This window comes from Primulina eburnea, chromosome 13 (genome assembly GCF_022965805.1).
Source record: "Primulina eburnea isolate SZY01 chromosome 13, ASM2296580v1, whole genome shotgun sequence".
NCBI classification, from domain to species: domain Eukaryota; kingdom Viridiplantae; phylum Streptophyta; class Magnoliopsida; order Lamiales; family Gesneriaceae; genus Primulina; species Primulina eburnea.
In genome coordinates, this window is record NC_133113.1 from 6,486,377 (window position 1) to 6,504,847 (window position 18,471).

Genomic DNA, 18,471 nt, shown 5'->3' on the forward strand with positions numbered 1-18,471 from the left:
TTCAAGCTTCTCGTTTGCGAATCACGACTTAAACGACCTATGGTGACTTAGTTCTATTTTACTATAACATCGAATTTTGACTTTTCTCACATTTCTTAGTATTAGAAATAGAGGTCCAAACTTATCGTATCTTATTTTCCATATACTATACCCAAGATGTTCATCAACCTATTATATTTCAACATTAAAATTCCAAAACCATCATTTCTTAAATTTATTAAAATAAAGGTATGCTAATGCTTTAAATCCAAATATTAGCATTTTTGCTATTCAACTTAAGAGATCTTAACACAAAAATTTACTAATTTCGAAAAATCAGAAAGAAAAAAAAATATACAGTATCCGTGCTTACGAAGCACGGACAGTGGCTCCATGTTGGAGCGTCCGCGCTTCGTAAGCACGGACGCTCCAGGTGGAGATACCGTACGTGCTTACAAAGCACGGACCATCTCCACGTAGGTCATGGTCCGTGCGTCGTAAGTACGGATTGAAGTAGTTTTGAATTTTTTTAAAATTAATTTTGAATTTTTTTATTTTTAAAATTATTTATAAAAAACCGGGAATTCGTGGCAGAAGAATCCGTAACCAATTTTTTTTAAAAAAATATGAATCCGGGAATTTGATTACCGGATTGTTACATTTTTACAACATTCTCACATTTGCTATATTTTATTAAATATTTTTTTAAAAAGCCTGTTATTTGTATGTTTAGTCGATTTTTTTTATAAATTTTTTTTATTGAAAAAATTTAAATATAAATTGAAAAACTAAAAATAAAATTTAAAATTATCTGATTTTTAATAAGTTTTTAGAAGATTTTCTAACACATATTTAATTATATTTATATAGGAGTGTTGCTCATAAACAATGAATGTATACATATTAGAATATTTTTGTAATGTTAAATCATATTTTTGTGAAAAATTTATTATATTATATTTACATTAAAAACTTTAAAAAATATATAATTATTTTATTATATGGATGATACGATCATCTAAAAACGATCATCTAAAATTTTTAAATATAGCTAAAAAAAATAAAAAAATATTTATTTTGTGATATGTTTTATTTGTCGACAAAGATCAATAAATGCAGCAGATAAGTTTGACAAAATAATTTAGCGGTTGATTGAATTTGTGAATTTTAAACGTGGTTGTTGGCTATTTCAGACAGAAGACGGAAGACGTGTTTCACATGGACAAGGGGCTATACAAATAGAGTTTCTCCCTTCATTCTGAAATCATCTATTTTTCGAGTTTTCTCTCATTTTATAGCATTTAATTTGCTTAGTTCTATAATATTTGTGAGGTGTTTGTTCTCCTGTATTAAGAGAATGTGTGTTCTCTTTGGGACACAGTGAGTGAGTTATACACCACAAAATATTACGGTGGAATTTTTTTCATCTTGCCCGTGGTTTTTACCCTAATAGTTTTTAGGGATTTTCCACGTAAATCTCGGTGTGCAGTTTATTCATAATTTTCGGGTTTAATATCTCAAATTACCTCAAGTGGACCAACAAGTGGTATCAAAGCCTTGGTTTTAAATTTCTTAAATTCTGAGTATGCTGTGTGGTTACAGCCTAAATTGACCTTCCATACCAGAAAAGATTTTTGAGATTTTTTTATTAAGGCTTGATTAATTTTGTTCAGTCTACTAAATTGTTGTAGATATAATGGCGGGAAAGTACGGGATAACAAAGTTCAGCATAAGCAATTTTATGTTGTGGAAAATAAAGATACAAACAATTTTAAGAAAAGAGAATTGATTAGCGGTTATTGGAGATAGGCCGGTGGAAATTACAGACGATGGAAAGTGGAATGAGATGAATGATAATGATGTTGCCAATTTACACTTGGCTATAACAGACGAACTTTTCTCAAGTATATCTGAAATAAAAACAGCCAAAGTTATCTGGGATACTCTGACAAAGATGTACGAGGTCAAGTCGCTACACAACATGATTTTCCTAAAAAGAAGGCATTACACTCTTCGGATGGTGGAATCCTGATCGATGACCGACCATATCAACATACTAAATACTCTATTTGACCAACTCACTTTCATAGGGCATAAAATTGGAGAAAATGAACGTGCGGAGCTTCTACTTAAAGTCTACCAGATTCATATGATCAACTTATCATCAACATAACCAAAAATATTCTTATGAGCTTTCTAAGATTCGACGATGTCTTAACTGCGGTCCTCGGAGAAGAAATTCGTCGCAAGAATAAGGAAGATATGTTGGTAACCTCGAAGCTGGAAGAGGCTTTGCCGATAATAAGAGGAAGATTTATGGACCGTGGCTCCAGTGGGAGCCAAATACGAGGTAGATCAAAGTCAATAAGTAAAAAAGAAAAATATTTATTGCTTTAAATGTGGCAGTAAATGGCACTTCAAGAAAGAGCATACGAGTATCGAAAAGAGTTCTCAAGGAAATGTGACCAGTATTTCAGGCAATGGTGAAATATTATTCAGTGAAGCGGCAACAGTTGCAGAAGGCAGACACAAATTTTGTGACACATAGATTATGGATTGAGGAGCGACGTGGCACATGACGTCTCGGAGAGAATGGTTTGATCATTATCAACCAATCTCAAGAGGGTCTGTATTAATGGGAAATGATCATGCCTTGGAAATCCCTGTGGTCGGTATTATCAAAATAAAGATGTTTGATGGCACAATTCGCACCATACATGAGGTACGACATGTGAAGGGATTGACGAAAAATATTTTGTTCTTGGGGCAATTGGATGAAATTGGGTGTAAAATCCATATCGAGAACACGATCATGAAAATTGTGAAGGGTGCGCTTGTGATTATGAAGGCGGAAAAAATTGCTGTAAATATGTATATAATTTTGGGAGAAACACACAAAGAGGCTGAACTAGCTGTGGCATCAATTGGTTCAGGAGAAGAATTAACAGTGTTACGGCATAGAAAGCTCAGGCATATGTCAGAACGAGGGATGAAAATTCTCTCAGAATAGAAACTACTGCCGAGACTTACAAAATTGTCACTACCCTTTGTGAGCATTGTGTTACCAGTAAACAACACAGATTAAAGTTTGACACTTCTACTGCCAGAAGAAAAAGTATATTGGAGCTGATTCATTCAGATGTTTGGCAAGAACCAGTTTTATCCTTATGAGGAACGAGATACTTTGTCTCGTTCATTGACGATTTCTCTAGGAGATGTTGGGTGTATCCAATCAAGAAGAAATCAAATGTTTTTCAGATATTCAAGGAATTTAAAGCACGGGTTGAACTTGATTCTGAAAAGAAAATCAAGTGTCTGAGGACCGACAATGGAGGGGAATATATTAGTGACGAGTTTGATGTATTTTGTCAACATGAGGGCATCAAAAGACAATTCACGGCGGCTTATACACCTCAACAAAATGGAGTAGCAGAACGGATGAACATGACCTTGTTGGACAGAACAAGAGCTGTGTTAAGGACTGCGGGTCTAGACAAGTTATTTTGGGCAGAAGCTGTGGGGGCATGTGCTCCTGATTAGCGTTTATTGACCAAACAAACATGATTCGTTAACGCAAACCGCGAAAGCGATTAAAAATTTTCTTTTTGGGCCAATAGAAATTTCGGCATGACCTTCCCGTAAGTAGGGCATCCCAAAAATTTCCAAACAACACAAACAACATTTATATACTCGAAATAAAGTCATAACATCAATTCACAAACCTATAGCCGCACTGGCCAAGACTAACATATACATAGGCGACAAGGCTCGCTCACACAACAACAATCCAAAACATCGTAAAAATAACAATGCAACTACATAGGGCATTCTCTGGCAAAAGTATGACTCAATAATATAATATCTGGGAACTCTCAATAAAATCCAACTACTGGTGTCAAGGCCCGTATTTCGTATTCATAAATTTGCGGAATTATTAAAAATTTTCTAAATAAATAATTATTTTGTCTCATTTAATTAAAATAAACATGTAAATAATTTTTAACTTTAAAATAACAGCGGAAGCAAATATTGTTTTCAACAAACAATTTAAAAATAATCCAACGTAAACATCAATTTAAAAATAGTCCAACAAATTAAAATTGAATTTGAATAATAAAAGGTGCATAAACTAAATCATGAGGTCCTCGAGTTTACCACTGCTGTTCCAAGATCGCTCACTGGTCTCCGCCCGCGGTCTCGACCTCATCAATACCTACAACAATCAAGTCTAGTGAGTTTAAAGACTCAACATGTATACATCGTGAATAATAAGTAAATATATCATAAAATCGCATGCATCATAAAAATAAAGTATCGTAGAGCGTACGGTGAAAATCGTATCATGAATAATTATAACTACGTGCATATCTGAAAATTCATACGTAAAAGCTTTGCTCAATAGAGCTCTGTCATAACATATCATAATTTTTCTGGTAGAGATAATGTTTCTAAGCAAGTGGCCCATAACATAGCGTAAACGCCTGATCAGACTAAACCACAGTATACTGGGCGGTAGAGATCAATCACAGCCCTTGGACTGGATGTCCGTACCCATACATAATCACAAACCGGTCGTAAGTCACCGGGCGGAGAGGTCATCGGTTGCGCCTACCGACTTCCAAACCCATAAGCATAAGGTGACCACAAGACATATAGCATATATCTCAAAAATAAACATTTAATAATTTTATGCACGTAATATAATTATAACTTTATTTTTTACCGGATGAGTTGGATCGTTCCCAGGCTTGCTGCGACTTACTACTAATATGTGACACATGCAATAAATCTTAACTTGACAAAATTTAAACAATAGAACAAAAAACGAGACGATTCGGACCAACAACTTGATTTTAACCATAGCTTCGTACCAACCCGAACCAACATTAAACCGACATTTAACCATGATTAAAATACCCTAAACATACTGAAAAATATGCATAATAACTGTAAAACACGAAAATAGGTGAAGGAATCCAAAAACATAAAACACTCTTTCGAGAGTCATTCTGGCACCTTTCACCGTAAATTCTCGTACGATCTCTAAACTCGACAAAATCACGAACGGCCAAAATCATGACTTTCCTAACTTGTTAAGGTAGTGTCCAGTCCAAGGCCATGGGCTAAAAGCCAACCAAGAACTCAAACCACCTCCTAAACCGCGACGCAAAGTTGCTGTCAAAAAGGCAGCAGTAACAGCTTGTGTCTTTTGTAGTGTAAATCCTGAATTTCATGAATAAAGGCTTGGACCACCGCCCAAGGACTCTTACCAACATCCTAAGGCATGGCTTGGACCATGGCTAAGGGCTAAAATCCAACCACAAACCAAGAAAATACCTATGTCATTCCAAAACTCCTACCGAGAACCCAAATTCTGTGCATTGTGATGTGTTTGTAATGTTTGCTATCTTGGCTCGTTCCAGTGGCTGTATGGTCAACCATGGCTCAATCTAGACATGATTGAGTGTTGTATGAACCACGGCTATGGGCTACAAGCCAGCCACAGCCCATCTCAACACCTCAAAACCGAAGTTACTCACACAAACCAGAAACAGAAATATTTCGAGTGATGATTGTGTTGTTGTTTTAAAAATCTGATGGAACCATGAACCAAGCTTTGAAAGGACACCTTGGTCACGTCCTAGACATGATATTGAAGGGTTCTAACCGTGGCTACAGTCCCTAGGACAGCCATGATTTGAACTCTCACCCTAAACAACCAAATGATAAAACCTTGACTCCAATTCTGCACTTAAGGGAAAAGTTGATGTCATTTATTTGTTTATGCGAGTATGGGCTTGAACCATTGAACCAAAAACACCCTAACACATTCTAATTCATGCCTAGTAGCAGCCATGTGAGCCTGGAACCGAAGCAACACCCTGTAATCAACAAAACATCTCAAACCGTGAAGTTGGAAACAAAAGAGTTTATAAAAATCTGTACAGATTTTTCTTGGAAAGATTGCTGTCAATTTCGTGATTTAGCTTGAATCATGGTTATTTAATGGTTTAAAAATATCTATAGGACTTGATTGAAGAGAAAAGAAACAACATATACATGCCTGGAATTTGTTTTGAAGAAAAACAAATCAATACGACGCGACGGAGCCGAGTTGGATTTCTTTCTTCTCGTTTCTGCTATTGTTCACGAATTCAGATGCTATTTTCTGATGTATTTTTGAGCATATGAGTGTAGGAAAGGTAAGGATGAAGGTGAATGATATAGGAGATGTTAAGTGAGTCTTGAATTGCATTTAGTTAGGAGTTACAAGTGCAAGAGTTGAATGGGTTTGAATTCTTTCCTTCACTTTTTATTGCCAATTCCTTTGCTCTTAATCTTGCTACTACTCACGATTTCAATAGCTTACTACCTGATGTATTTCGAAAATGAAGGTGTGGGTTTACTAGGCAATGAAGAGGAGTGTTATTGGAGGTGTTAAAGTAGCCATAATATGCATTAAGGTGGGAGGTTACAACTCAAGGAGTTGAATAGCATTTGAATTGTTTCTCCTTCTCCTAATTGCCTTTGATTTATTCTCCATTCTTTGCTGTAGCTTCTCGTTAGTTTGCTTGGTTAATTAGTTGAGGAAAAGTTATGTGAATTAAAGTATTTGAATGTACTAATAACTAGTGAATTAAAGGTGGAGAATTATATTTTTCTTTAAATTAAGACTAATGAGGTGATTTGAATGAGGTTTACTACAATTTTTGAATTGTCTTAACCAAATATTATTGCTACATCTTGCATGGTATAATAGTGTTTTAAATCTTGCATTTTAAATTCTTAAGGTTTAATAACCTCATTATATATATTTTTAATGAATGACAAATTAATTTAGAATAGAACATTGCATGGTAAGCTTAACTTAAAATTTAAGTATTTAAATGCTATGTTTAATTTTTTGAATATATTATACTTAGATTAATTTATCCCCACTTGTTTACATATTTTAAATTAAGCTTTAATTAAATATTAATCTAAAAGAATTTATTTACCAACTTAGCTCTAATTAATTAAATAAATTCTAAAACATTTTATTTCTTTAAATTAAATTATTCCTTGCCTTAAATTAAATTTAAGAATATCTTTCTTATTATTAATTTTATCTTTAATCTCCAAACTCCGGTTCGGCCTCGCGTATTTATCCTGAAAAGATAAAACTAAACATCTACTTTTAAAATAAATAATCATGACTTAAAATTATTAAAATAAATCAAACACTTCATATATTTATAAAAATTCATTTTAATTTAAATAGTAGCAATTACGCATGGCTTATACGTAATCTGATTTTTCGGGTTCTACAACTGGGCAGCGCCACCAGACGCTCCACCAGACGTGCCAAATCCTCCTGGATAATCTGTTATGGCATCAAAAACAACAACAGCATAACAGAAAAGAAGGGTCAGGCCCCAGTACGACGAATCATTAAAATTATGACAATTATAACTGACGTGAAATAAAATCAAATAAAATGCAGTGAAATGCGTATCGGTAACAACGAAATAACGGATACCAAAACGGAGTTCAAATGAAACGCATCAGCAACAGGAACAATGGCCACCCATGCCAGGAATGCAGCAACGTAATATCATGCCGCCGCTCGTCTATGCACGTAGCATCGAGGGTCCGGTAGCAACCCGGTCAGTCCTCGAGCAGTCATCAGGAATGTGCTAATACTATCACTCGTTCCATCGATAAGATGTCAGGAGTGATCTAATCCTATCACTCGCTCCATAGACAACGCAACAGCTCAACAGATCAGTAATGATAGCAATCAACGAAGTCAAGGCTCGAAATGTTATGCACTAATAATATCAACTCAAATAAATGCTTGAATGCAATCACGTATTCACATAAGCACATAAAGTACGCCACAACTCATTACAAAATATTTAACGTCATTTCATATCACTATAGACGTCATAATAATACCGTTCATGCGTACCTTAACTGAATACTTGATTTACCACTTAAATTTCTTAAGGATTTCTCGAAGAATCCAATCTTGTGGCAAATAATACATTTCATATCAAATTCCATTTATTTTTCTAATATTTGATAATTTAGCCTAAAATTCCGAAAATCCATAATTTAGGCTTTAAAATTTCTAAAACTCATCGCAAAGACAAATATAACGATTTATTTAACTTAAATCTCTCAATACCGGACAACTTGAAATTTCAAAAATTCAATCATATGGAATCTGAAATTTTCGATATTTACTAGAAATTTCCAAAATTTTCATTTTCTATTTCTAATGCTATAAACGCATTCCAATAACAATTTAACATTTCAAAAATCATAAATTCTCAAATAATTAAATCTGAATTTTCGAAAATAATCCAAATAAATTCCGAAAATCTGTTAGATACCTCTAATTAGCTCTGATATAGCACCTACAATCAATAATACAATAAATATCAATGATTGGAATTCAATTGAATGAAAATGCCCAAAATTAGAAACCCTAAAATCTGAATTTTTACCTCACACAATTCAAATGTTGAGTACAACTACAGAATTAGTTGTCCAAGCTTGAAAGAACGCGAAATCAAGGCAAAAGAGAAAAATTCGAAGGAGCAAGGTTCACGGGTTCGAACAAGATCGCGATAAAACCTTGCAAAATGGGTATCATTGGATAGCTCTTGTCGAGAGGATCCCGAATATGTATTTACTTTAATTTTTCGATCACCGGTGTGGCCACAATCGACGGTCAAAGCTTCAAAATTGAAAAAAAAAAAGAAAGAAAGAGGAAGCTTTCGGTGCTGGAGAGGAAGACGAGGAGATAGAAAGAGCTTAACGTTTATCTTTTTTCTTTTCTTTATTATTATTAGTATTATTTTTATATTATTTACTTAATTAATAAAAACAAATGGGCTGGGCTTGGGGTTTAACTTGTTTGGGCTCTCACAGAAGCAGTCAAAACTGCTTGTTATATTATAAATCGTTTTCCTTCAGTGGCGATTGATCTGAAGACTCTGATGGAGATGTTGATCGAGAAGCCGACAGATTATTCTCATTTGCATACATTTGGAAGTCTGGTGTACGTTCTGTACAATGAGCAAGAAAGATCAAAGTTGTATTCGAAATCCAGAAAATGTATCTTCTTGGGTTATGCTGATAGAGTAAATGGGTTTCGCTTGTGGGATCCTACTGTTCACAAACTTGTTATCAGCAGGGATGCTATTTTCGAGGAAGATAAAGTAAAAGTAGACAAAGGCATATTGAATTCAGAAACTACTATTTTTCAGGTGGAAAATAAGATGGACAGAGGTCGAGTTTCTTGTGAAGCAGTACAAGAGCACGAAGAACAAGAACAAAAACATGTTGAGTCTGAGGTTTTCAATGTGAGGCAGTCAACTTGAGACAAAAGACCAGCAGGTTGGCTTTCAGATTATGTCACTGAAAGCAATATTGCATATTGTCTATTATCAGAGGATGGTGAGCCATCGAGTTTCCACAAGGCTACTCAAAGCTTGGATGTATCCTTGTGGATGATAGCAATGCAAAAAGAATTGGAGGCATTGGAAAAGAATAAAACTTGGGATCTTGTTACACTACCACAAGGGAGGAAAGCCATTGGAAACAGATGGGTCTATAAGATCAAGCGTGATGGCAATAACCAAGTGGAGCGGTATCGTGCTAGATTGGTGGTAAAAGGGTATGCTCAGAAAGAAGGCATTGACTTCAAAAAGATATTTTCTCATGTGGTTCGGTTTATAACAGTCAGAGTAGTTCTAGCATTATGTGCGATGTTTGATCTACATCTAGAACAGTTAGATGTGAAAACGGCATTTCTTCATGGAGATCTTGTAGAAGAAATCTATATGCTCCAGCCAGAATATTTTGTGGAAAAAGGCAAAGAGAATTTGGTTTGCAATTTGAAAAAATCTATGTACTGTCTCAAACAGGCGCCGAGATGTTGGTACAAGAGATTTGATTCCTATATCATGAGCCTTGGATACAACAGACTGAGTACAGACCCTTGTACGTATTTCAAGAGGTCTGGTGGTGATTATATTATTTTGCTCTTGTATGTGTATGACATGTTGGTAGCAGGCCCCAACAAAGAACAGGTCCAAGGATTGAAGGCACAATTGGCTAGGGAATTTGATATGAAGGACTTGGGTCCAGCAAACAAGATTCTAGGGATTCAAATTCACCGAGACAGAAGTAACAAAAAGATTTGGCTTTCCGAGAAAAATTATTTGAAGAAAATCTTGCAATGCTTCAACATGCAAGATATTAAGCCAATTTCGACCCCTCTTCCTGTTAACTTCAAGTTATCCTCCGAGATGTGTCCTAGCAGTGAAACAGAGATGATGGAGATGTCTCGAGTACCATATGCATCAGCAATGGGAAGTTTGATGTCCGTTATGATCTGTACAAGACCAGACATTGCTCAAGCAGTGGGAGCAGTTAGTAGGTATATGGCGTATCCTGGACGAGAGTATTGGAGCACTGTTAAGAGGATTCTTAGATACATTAAGGGTACCTCAAATGCTGCATTATGTTATGGAGGATCAGATTTTACACTCAGGAGCTATGTCGATTCAGATTATGCAGGTAATCCTGATAAGAGAAAACCCACTATTGGTTATGTGTTTACACTTGCAGGGGGAATAGTAAGTTGTGTTTCAAAACTACAAACAGTTGTGGCGTTATCTACGACGGAGGCAGAATACGTGACATCTACTCAAGCTTGCAAGGAGACAATATGGATTAAAAAGTTATTGGAAGAGATCAGACACAAACAATAGAATGTTAATTTGTTTTGTGACAGTCAGAGTGCCTTGCACATTGCAAGGAATCCAGCCTTTCATTCCAGGACAAAACACATTGGAGTACAATTTCACTTTGTGCAGGAAGTAGTAGAAGAAAGAAGTGTGGATATGCAGAAGATCCATACAAAAGATAACATAGCTGATTTTCTGACCAAGCCACTGAACACTGATAAGTTTGAGTGCTGTAGATCCTCAAGTAGCCTAGCAGAAACGTAAGCAACAGGGAATGGCAAGATTGAAATGATGTGTAAAGATATGTTTGATTCGCAATCTAATCTCCAAGTGGGAGAAATGTCGACAAAGATCAATAAATGCAGCAGACAATTTTGACAAAAGAATTTAGTGGTTGGCTGAATTTGTGAATTTTAAACGTGGTGGTTGGCTATTTCAGATAGAAGATGGAAGACACGTTTTAACACGGACAAAGGGCTCTATAAATAGAGCTCCTTCCTTCATTCTGAAATAATCTCTTTTTCGAGTTTTCTCTCATTTTATAGCATTTAAGTGCTTAGTTCTATAATATTTGTGAGGTGTTTGTTCTCCTGTATTAAGAAATTGTGTGTTCTCTTTGGAAACACAGTGATTGAGTTGTACACCACAAAATATTATAGTGGAATTCTTTTTATCTTGCTCATAGTTTTTACCCTAATAATTTTTAGGGTTTTTCCACTTAAATCTCGGTGTCCAGTTTATTCTTTATTTTCGGATTTATGATCTCAATTACCTCAAGTGGAACCAACATTATTAAAGCATTTCCACTTGTCACAATTGATTTCTAATTGAAGCCATTAAGGGGGCAATGTCTCAAAAATGGATTTTGATAAAGTTTGGCATTGAAAAGAGATTTTATCTGTGCACCGTGATAATCAAAGTGTAATACACCTTATAAAACATCAGGTATATCATGAACGATGTAAAAATATTGATGTTAAATTATATTTTGTGAAAGATGTTATTGTAGGAGGACATACAAAGGTGGAGAAAGACCGAGTCTCATAACATTACAACAGACATGCCGACAAAGGCTTTGGCGACAAGCTGAGTTTAAGCATTGCTTGAACTTGATTGGTGTGGTGGTAATGAACTAGCCTGACAAAGTTGACATTGTTGAGATAAGTGTTTCTAATAGAAGCTTTTGCATGAACTTTGCAGAAGAAGTAGTATCAAGAAGTGAATGGGGAGTTGCAACCATTGAAGCCATTGACTTGTTTCAAGATTCTGTTAAGTGGAAAGAAATGAATGACCTGGTAGACTGGTCATCAGGTGTAGGTATATATATGTTGTTACTCTGATAGAAATAATGTGCAACAAAGAATAACGGTAAGTCGAGGCAAGGATGTATCATTTGTCTGCAAAACAAAATTGCTCGTATATCAGTACTTTACGTTGGCGGCAATCATCTCTAAGATGCAACGACTTAATCCAGAAAGTACAACACAACAGGTTACAGAAGAATACTTATAGAGTGAGTCTCATAAGCCAATGGACACACCTTTTTTTTCCAGAAGACACACCTTTTTGCCCAGAAGACACACCCTTCACAAGCGAGGGGGCACACGATTTTGCCCGAAGGGATGTACGGTTGCGCCAAAAGACAGACAGTCACACGAGACGCGGTTCGGAATAGGGGCTGGAGGGTACACATTGGATTGTCGAAAATAAAATTATTTTTCAAATAAATTTTGTCCAAAAAGATTAATATAGTCAAGAGGCCACATCACACCGCACCATGTGGTGCAGTGCCGGGCCGGCCGGCCACGTGCATGTTTCACCGAGATTCAGCCTGTCAGCGTCTTCCCCCTTTCCAAAAACTTCTGGTGCACCTTGAGGCCTAAACCCTTAGTCAAATTTAGAGCCAATAAAGTAGATTTTTTCTTGGCGCATTTTCCAATGAAGACACATTTCTCAATGTTTATTCACCATTCATACCTATCTAACAATATACACACTCAAGTGGGGAAGGAAGACATCGCATCATCTCATTTAGATGTAGAAGAACACTTCGAGAGAAGAAAAAACATGAGAGTATGAATGCTGGAGAAAAACTTGTACAAAGAAGTTACTGTATTACTTGAGTTTTTTTTATTGTGTATTTGTAATCTCTTGTGATCATCAATAAAGAATGGCTATTCTCCCGTGGATGTAGGTCATTTTATGACCGAACCACATAATGTTTTGGTGTTCTTATTATCCTTCTTGTTTCTGATTGAATGTTCCGAGTTTCAAGTTCAAAACTTGCATGGTTATTCTGTTCAGATTGTTTGCTGGTGGCTGGTGCACTGGTGGTTTGGATTCAATTGCCTCATTGGGCTTCTAACTTTCTTTGGATTTAACACTCACAACTATAACCATACACTGTGACACTCGAATTCAAGATATCAGACCTACAGAGATTAAAACATAATAACCAAAGAAAAAAAGTGAAAATGAGATGTTTTGGAGATGAAAACAATGTGGTGAAACTGCATGGATATAGTATTGGGTAAATCTTGTTGGAAAATTAAGTTTTGCTGATAATAAACCGAAATGACTTGGTACTTGGTAGCAGAGTAACGAAGCTTTTTTGGAAGACGAAAAAGGCGGTTTTCGGAGAATTTTCCATTCTAGCGCGGCAATGATAATTTTGCATTCCATGTGATTAGTCGAATTTTTCTCTTTATTTTAATATCATTACATCACGTAAATCTTTATAATTTTTAAAATTAGCATATAAAAAACACATCACCACTACACTGGAATGGAATTTCCAAGCATGTGAGTGCATGAAACAGTACGAGAGATGAGTGGACTGTGAGTGGAAGCCCAATTCTTTTTTTCCTGAATCGAACATTCTCCTTGGTGAGAGATTAAATATTTGATTTCTATCATATTTTGAGTAGATTACAAGGCAAATTTGTCATTTTTCTACTATTCAGCAAGTGGGCTCAAGCTATTCCATTTCCACCTGCTGTTGCAACTTTCGTTGCGTTTTTCTCATGATATGAGTATGATACAGTATGATGATAATATTATATTATATTATATTATATTATATTATACATCTGTACGTTAATGTGCCAGCTTTTCTTTTCCTTGGGAGGTAGAGCTAATGTCCGGATTCTGTTAATACTTTTTGCTAATTTAATTTGGGATAGGCTTTGTTTTCCTCTTTCTGTCGTGTCATGATGCCAAATTTCGCGTCTCTTCCGTGTTAAAAAGTGTTAATTTGGGTTGCTTGCTGCTTTGAAACTTACTAATTCTGCGAATCTAATTTCAGGTGGCACATTTATTCTTTTATAATTATAATGACAACTACATGTAGCTTGGAAGCAGAATTTAGAGTGGGATTTAATATCTGTTTTTGATATTTGATAAAGCAGGATGAATTTGAATTTGAATTTGCTGCGGGTGATGGTGCCTTTGTCTTTTCTTTTCACTGTGGTACTATCAGAAAGGAATTCAAGACCAGATATTGTGAGGATTGGGGCAATTTTCACATTTGGTAGTATCAATGGGAGAGTGGCAAAGATTGCGATGCAAGCTGCTGTTGAAGATGTGAATTCTGATCCAAGAATTCTTGGAGGGAGGAAGCTAGTTCTCGAAACACATGATGCGAATTACAGTGGCTTTCTAGGCTTCATTGGAGGTACTCCATTCCCATTTTCTTCCATAAGGTTTGATTTCTTTTTCTCCTTCAGTTGGTGTGGAAGGATTAAATATGAGTAATTTCTTTGACAAACACAGGGTTGCAGTTTATGGAGACAGATACCGTGGCAATTATTGGACCTCAATCCTCTGGAATGGCTCATATTTTATCAACACTTGCAAATGAACTCCATGTCCCAATGCTGTCATTCACGGCCCTGGATCCAAGCCTTTCCTCTCTTCAGTTCCCCTACTTCGTTCAAACGGCGCCGAATGACCTTTACCAAATGACAGCAATAGCTGATATGGTTAGCTATTTCGGTTACACAGAGGTGGTAGCTATTTACACAGATGATGAGCAGAGCTGGGGGACTATAATAGCTTTGGGGGATAAGCTGGCCGAGAGGCGTTGTAAGATCTCATACAAAGCAATACTTTCTCCTGAAGCGTTAGCTACTCCACAGGAAATCATGAACGAGTTAGTTAAGGTTTCTCTAACGGAATCCAGAGTAATTGTTGTGCACGCATTCGCTGTAGTTGGCCTTAAGGTTTTTGATTTGGCTCGTACACTAAGAATGGAGAATGGATATGTTTGGATAGCTACAGCTTGGCTCTCTACGGTGTTAGATTCCTTACCGGTTTCAAGAGGATCTGCCAAATCAATTCAAGGGGCTCTCACAATTCGCCCCCACACGCCAGACTCTACAAGAAAAAAGACTTTTGCGTCTCGATGGAAGAAATTAAGCAATGGTTCGATAGGGTTGAATCCTTACGGCTTATATGCTTACGATACAGTCTTGATGATTGCTAATGCAGTGAGAGAATTTCTTGATCTTGGTGAGGTCATTTCCTTCTCAAATGACTCGATTATGAGAGGTTGGGGAGAAGGGATCCTGAATATTGGTGGCTTAAGCAGATTTGATGGAGGGAAACAACTTCTTGCCAACATACTACTGACAAACATGACTGGCCTAACTGGCCAAATTGCTTTCCAGCCTGATAAATCCATGATACGTCCAGCTTTTGATATCCTCAATGTAAATGGACAGGGTTACAAGCAAATAGGCTATTGGTCTAATTACTCCGGCCTTTCTACAGTGCCTCCAGAGATTCTTTACAATAAAGCACCTAACCGTTCGAGTGCAAACCAAAAATTACACAGCGTTACGTGGCCTGGAAGAACGACAGTCAAGCCACATGGGTGGGTATTTCCACACAATGGAAGACAGTTAAGAATCGGAGTACCAGATCGAGTCAGTTACAAAGCATTTGTCTCTGAGGATGAAAAGACCAAGGAGATCCATGGATATTGCATAGATGTTTTTCTTGCCGCCATAGAGTTACTTCCTTATGCAGTGCCTCATGAATTCATCCTGTTCGGAGATAAACATAAGAATCCAAGCTACTCAGAGCTCGTAAATTTGATCACTACTGGTGTAAGCATAAACAGCTGAAATTAAAAGTTCTTAATGCTTGAAAGGAACATACATGTCTTTGTTCTTTAGCATATTTGACTCTGTGCAGGTCTTTGATGCAGCTGTTGGTGATATTGCTATTGTGAGGAACCGTACAAAGATTGTGGACTTTACTCAGCCTTACATTGAATCAGGGCTTGTTGTGGTTGTACCAGTAAGAAAGCAGAGCTCGAGTGCTTGGGCTTTCTTGCGGCCATTCACAACGCCAATGTGGGTGGTCACAGGGGCTTTTTTCATAATGGTTGGAGTAGTAGTTTGGATTTTGGAACACAGAATGAATAAAGATTTCCGTGGTCCACCCAAGAAACAACTCATCACGATTTTATGGTCAGTTCATTTAACAATCACTCTATCCTTGTCTTGAAGTTACATAAAACACACCGAAACCAGAACTTCTTGTTGGAGGCCAAAAAAATCAAGTAGAACCATTCTGGAGTGACAAGCTCTTAATTTTAAAATCCACATTTTTTAGTTTAAGAACATTATTATTTCTCAAGGCAGAAGGGTCATAGGAGTTGGGAAGCAGTTTCCTGCATGTGCACTTCCAAGTTTCTTGGGTTCAAAATCTCATACTTCCTCTTTTTTCCTCCTTCAGGTTTGGCTTCTCAACTATGTTCTTTGCACACAGTAAGTAACCTTCAGTGAATCCAATGAACATTGCCATAATATTGCCCATTATACTAATGTTGGACGTTGTTTATATTTCAGGAGAAAATACTTTGAGCGCACTTGGTCGAATGGTTCTAATCATCTGGCTTTTTGTCGTTTTGATAATCACCTCTAGCTACACGGCTAGCTTGACTTCTTTTCTAACTGTGCAACATTTAGCCCCGTCAATAAGAGGAATCGAATCTTTGATCACAAGTAACTACCATATAGGATTCCAAGTTGGATCTTTTGCAGAAGATTATTTATACCAGGAACTCAGCATCGCTAAATCGAGGCTCGTTCCTCTGGGATCACCAGAAGAATATGCAGATGCCTTAAGGAACGGAAGAGTTTCTGCGATCGTGGATGAACGTCCATACATGGAATTATTCCTCTCAAACCACTGCAAGTTCCAAGTCGTGGGACAAGACTTCACGAAAAGTGGGTGGGGATTTGTGAGTATCATGAAATTCGACAACATCAGGGAGTATGGTTCTCTTGCCACTGTCGTCCGACATGGCTGCATATGTGAAACATTAGTCAGAACATAGCATCACTTCAGAGCTATACAGCTTAAAAAGTTTGAGTAACATGATAACTCTTGATTGTATCTTTGGAACAACTGCGGGAATTCGGTTCTATACAACTTCCTACGTGAAAAAGACTTTTCATAGCTTTTCATCGTTGTTCCATTTTATGGGATATTAATCAACTTTCCTATACTTTCTCAGGCATTTCCAAGAGACTCCCCTTTAGCCATGGACATGTCCACAGCGATCTTGACGTTATCAGAAAATGGCGAACTTCAGAAAATACACGACAAATGGCTGAAAACACAAGCTTGCGGCCAGGGAAACATAACAGTATCAGACAAACTGCAGCTAAATAGCTTCTGGGGACTTTTCCTGATATGTGGAACTGCATGCATTTTTGCTCTCATAATCTATTTCTGCAAGATGCTAAGAAAGTTTAACCGATATTTTGCTCACGCATCAGAACCTTCGACACAGAATGATGGTTCACGAATCCAAAGATTCTTATCCTTTGTCGATGAAAAGGAAGAGGTGTTGAAGAACAAGTTGAAAAGGAAGCACTCGGAAGCAACATCTAGTGGTGATTCCCAAGAACTTCGATCTACTAAAGAAATTAAATCTGACATTTTAGCTGAGAGGTTTAATGGCAATACTTATTTTCACTAAGGTTGAATTTCTGATGAAATAAGATCATCAAGAATTTCTCCAGAAGTCTTAAACAGTAAATGTAAGCCAGATTTGTTTATTTTAGATTGATTATTCTAGAGATGGTGAGAAGCTAAAGTTGAGAGTATTTAGAAATAGATGTTTAAAGTTAATATAAACTAAAGTTTGAGTGTTTGAAATATAATTGCTTCCAAATTTAATTTTTAATTAAATGAAAATCATATTTTTAAAATGTAGAAATTGATATCTTTAAATTATTTAAAATTTGATATCATATCATAAATAATATATTTATATAATTATTTTATTATGAATATTGTATTAAAATTAATTTATTTTTTATAATATGAATACTTGAAAACATATATAAGATTAATAAAAATAAAATTATAAAAAATGAAAGAATTTGTATAAAAATAATTATAGAAAGGAAAATTATATAAAAATGTAAAATATCATTGAAAAAATAAATATAATATAACAATTATTTTAAAGATTATTTGTCTTTCCAGCACTTGAACATAAGGAATATATAATAATCACTTATTTTTGAGTTTTTTTATGATTGTGATATATACTTCTATATATTTATATATATCTATCTACACTAATTATGGATCAAGATTCTCTGCTGAGGAGGAATCCACAGCAGAGGGTGTTGTGCTAAGTCCACAATACTATTAAAAAAAATTCGTATTTTCATATTTTAATTATTTCAAAATCAAATATTTTTTTAATTGGATTACTTCTTATATC

At 35.9% G+C, this 18,471-nt stretch overlaps 1 protein-coding gene across 3 annotated transcripts; it reads left to right on the plus strand.

The window, feature by feature from the left end:
- Positions 1 to 13,586: 13,586 nt before the first annotated feature.
- On the plus strand, positions 13,587 to 17,843 carry LOC140809811 (glutamate receptor 3.2-like). 3 transcript variants are annotated; one of them, XM_073167546.1, is made up of 7 exons: positions 13,587 to 13,607; positions 14,129 to 14,394; positions 14,493 to 15,829; positions 15,918 to 16,195; positions 16,464 to 16,495; positions 16,577 to 16,971; positions 17,248 to 17,843. In XM_073167546.1, exons 2-7 carry the CDS (start codon positions 14,130 to 14,132, stop codon positions 17,713 to 17,715), a joined length of 2,775 nt encoding a protein of 924 aa, XP_073023647.1. In that variant the 5' UTR covers positions 13,587 to 13,607; position 14,129; the 3' UTR covers positions 17,716 to 17,843. The 3 variants fall into 3 exon arrangements, with proteins under 3 accessions (XP_073023647.1, XP_073023644.1, XP_073023645.1); XM_073167543.1 differs by lacking the exon at positions 13,587 to 13,607 and adding an exon at positions 13,744 to 13,848; XM_073167544.1 differs by lacking the exon at positions 13,587 to 13,607 and adding an exon at positions 13,894 to 14,025.
- Positions 17,844 to 18,471: the final 628 nt, after the last annotated feature.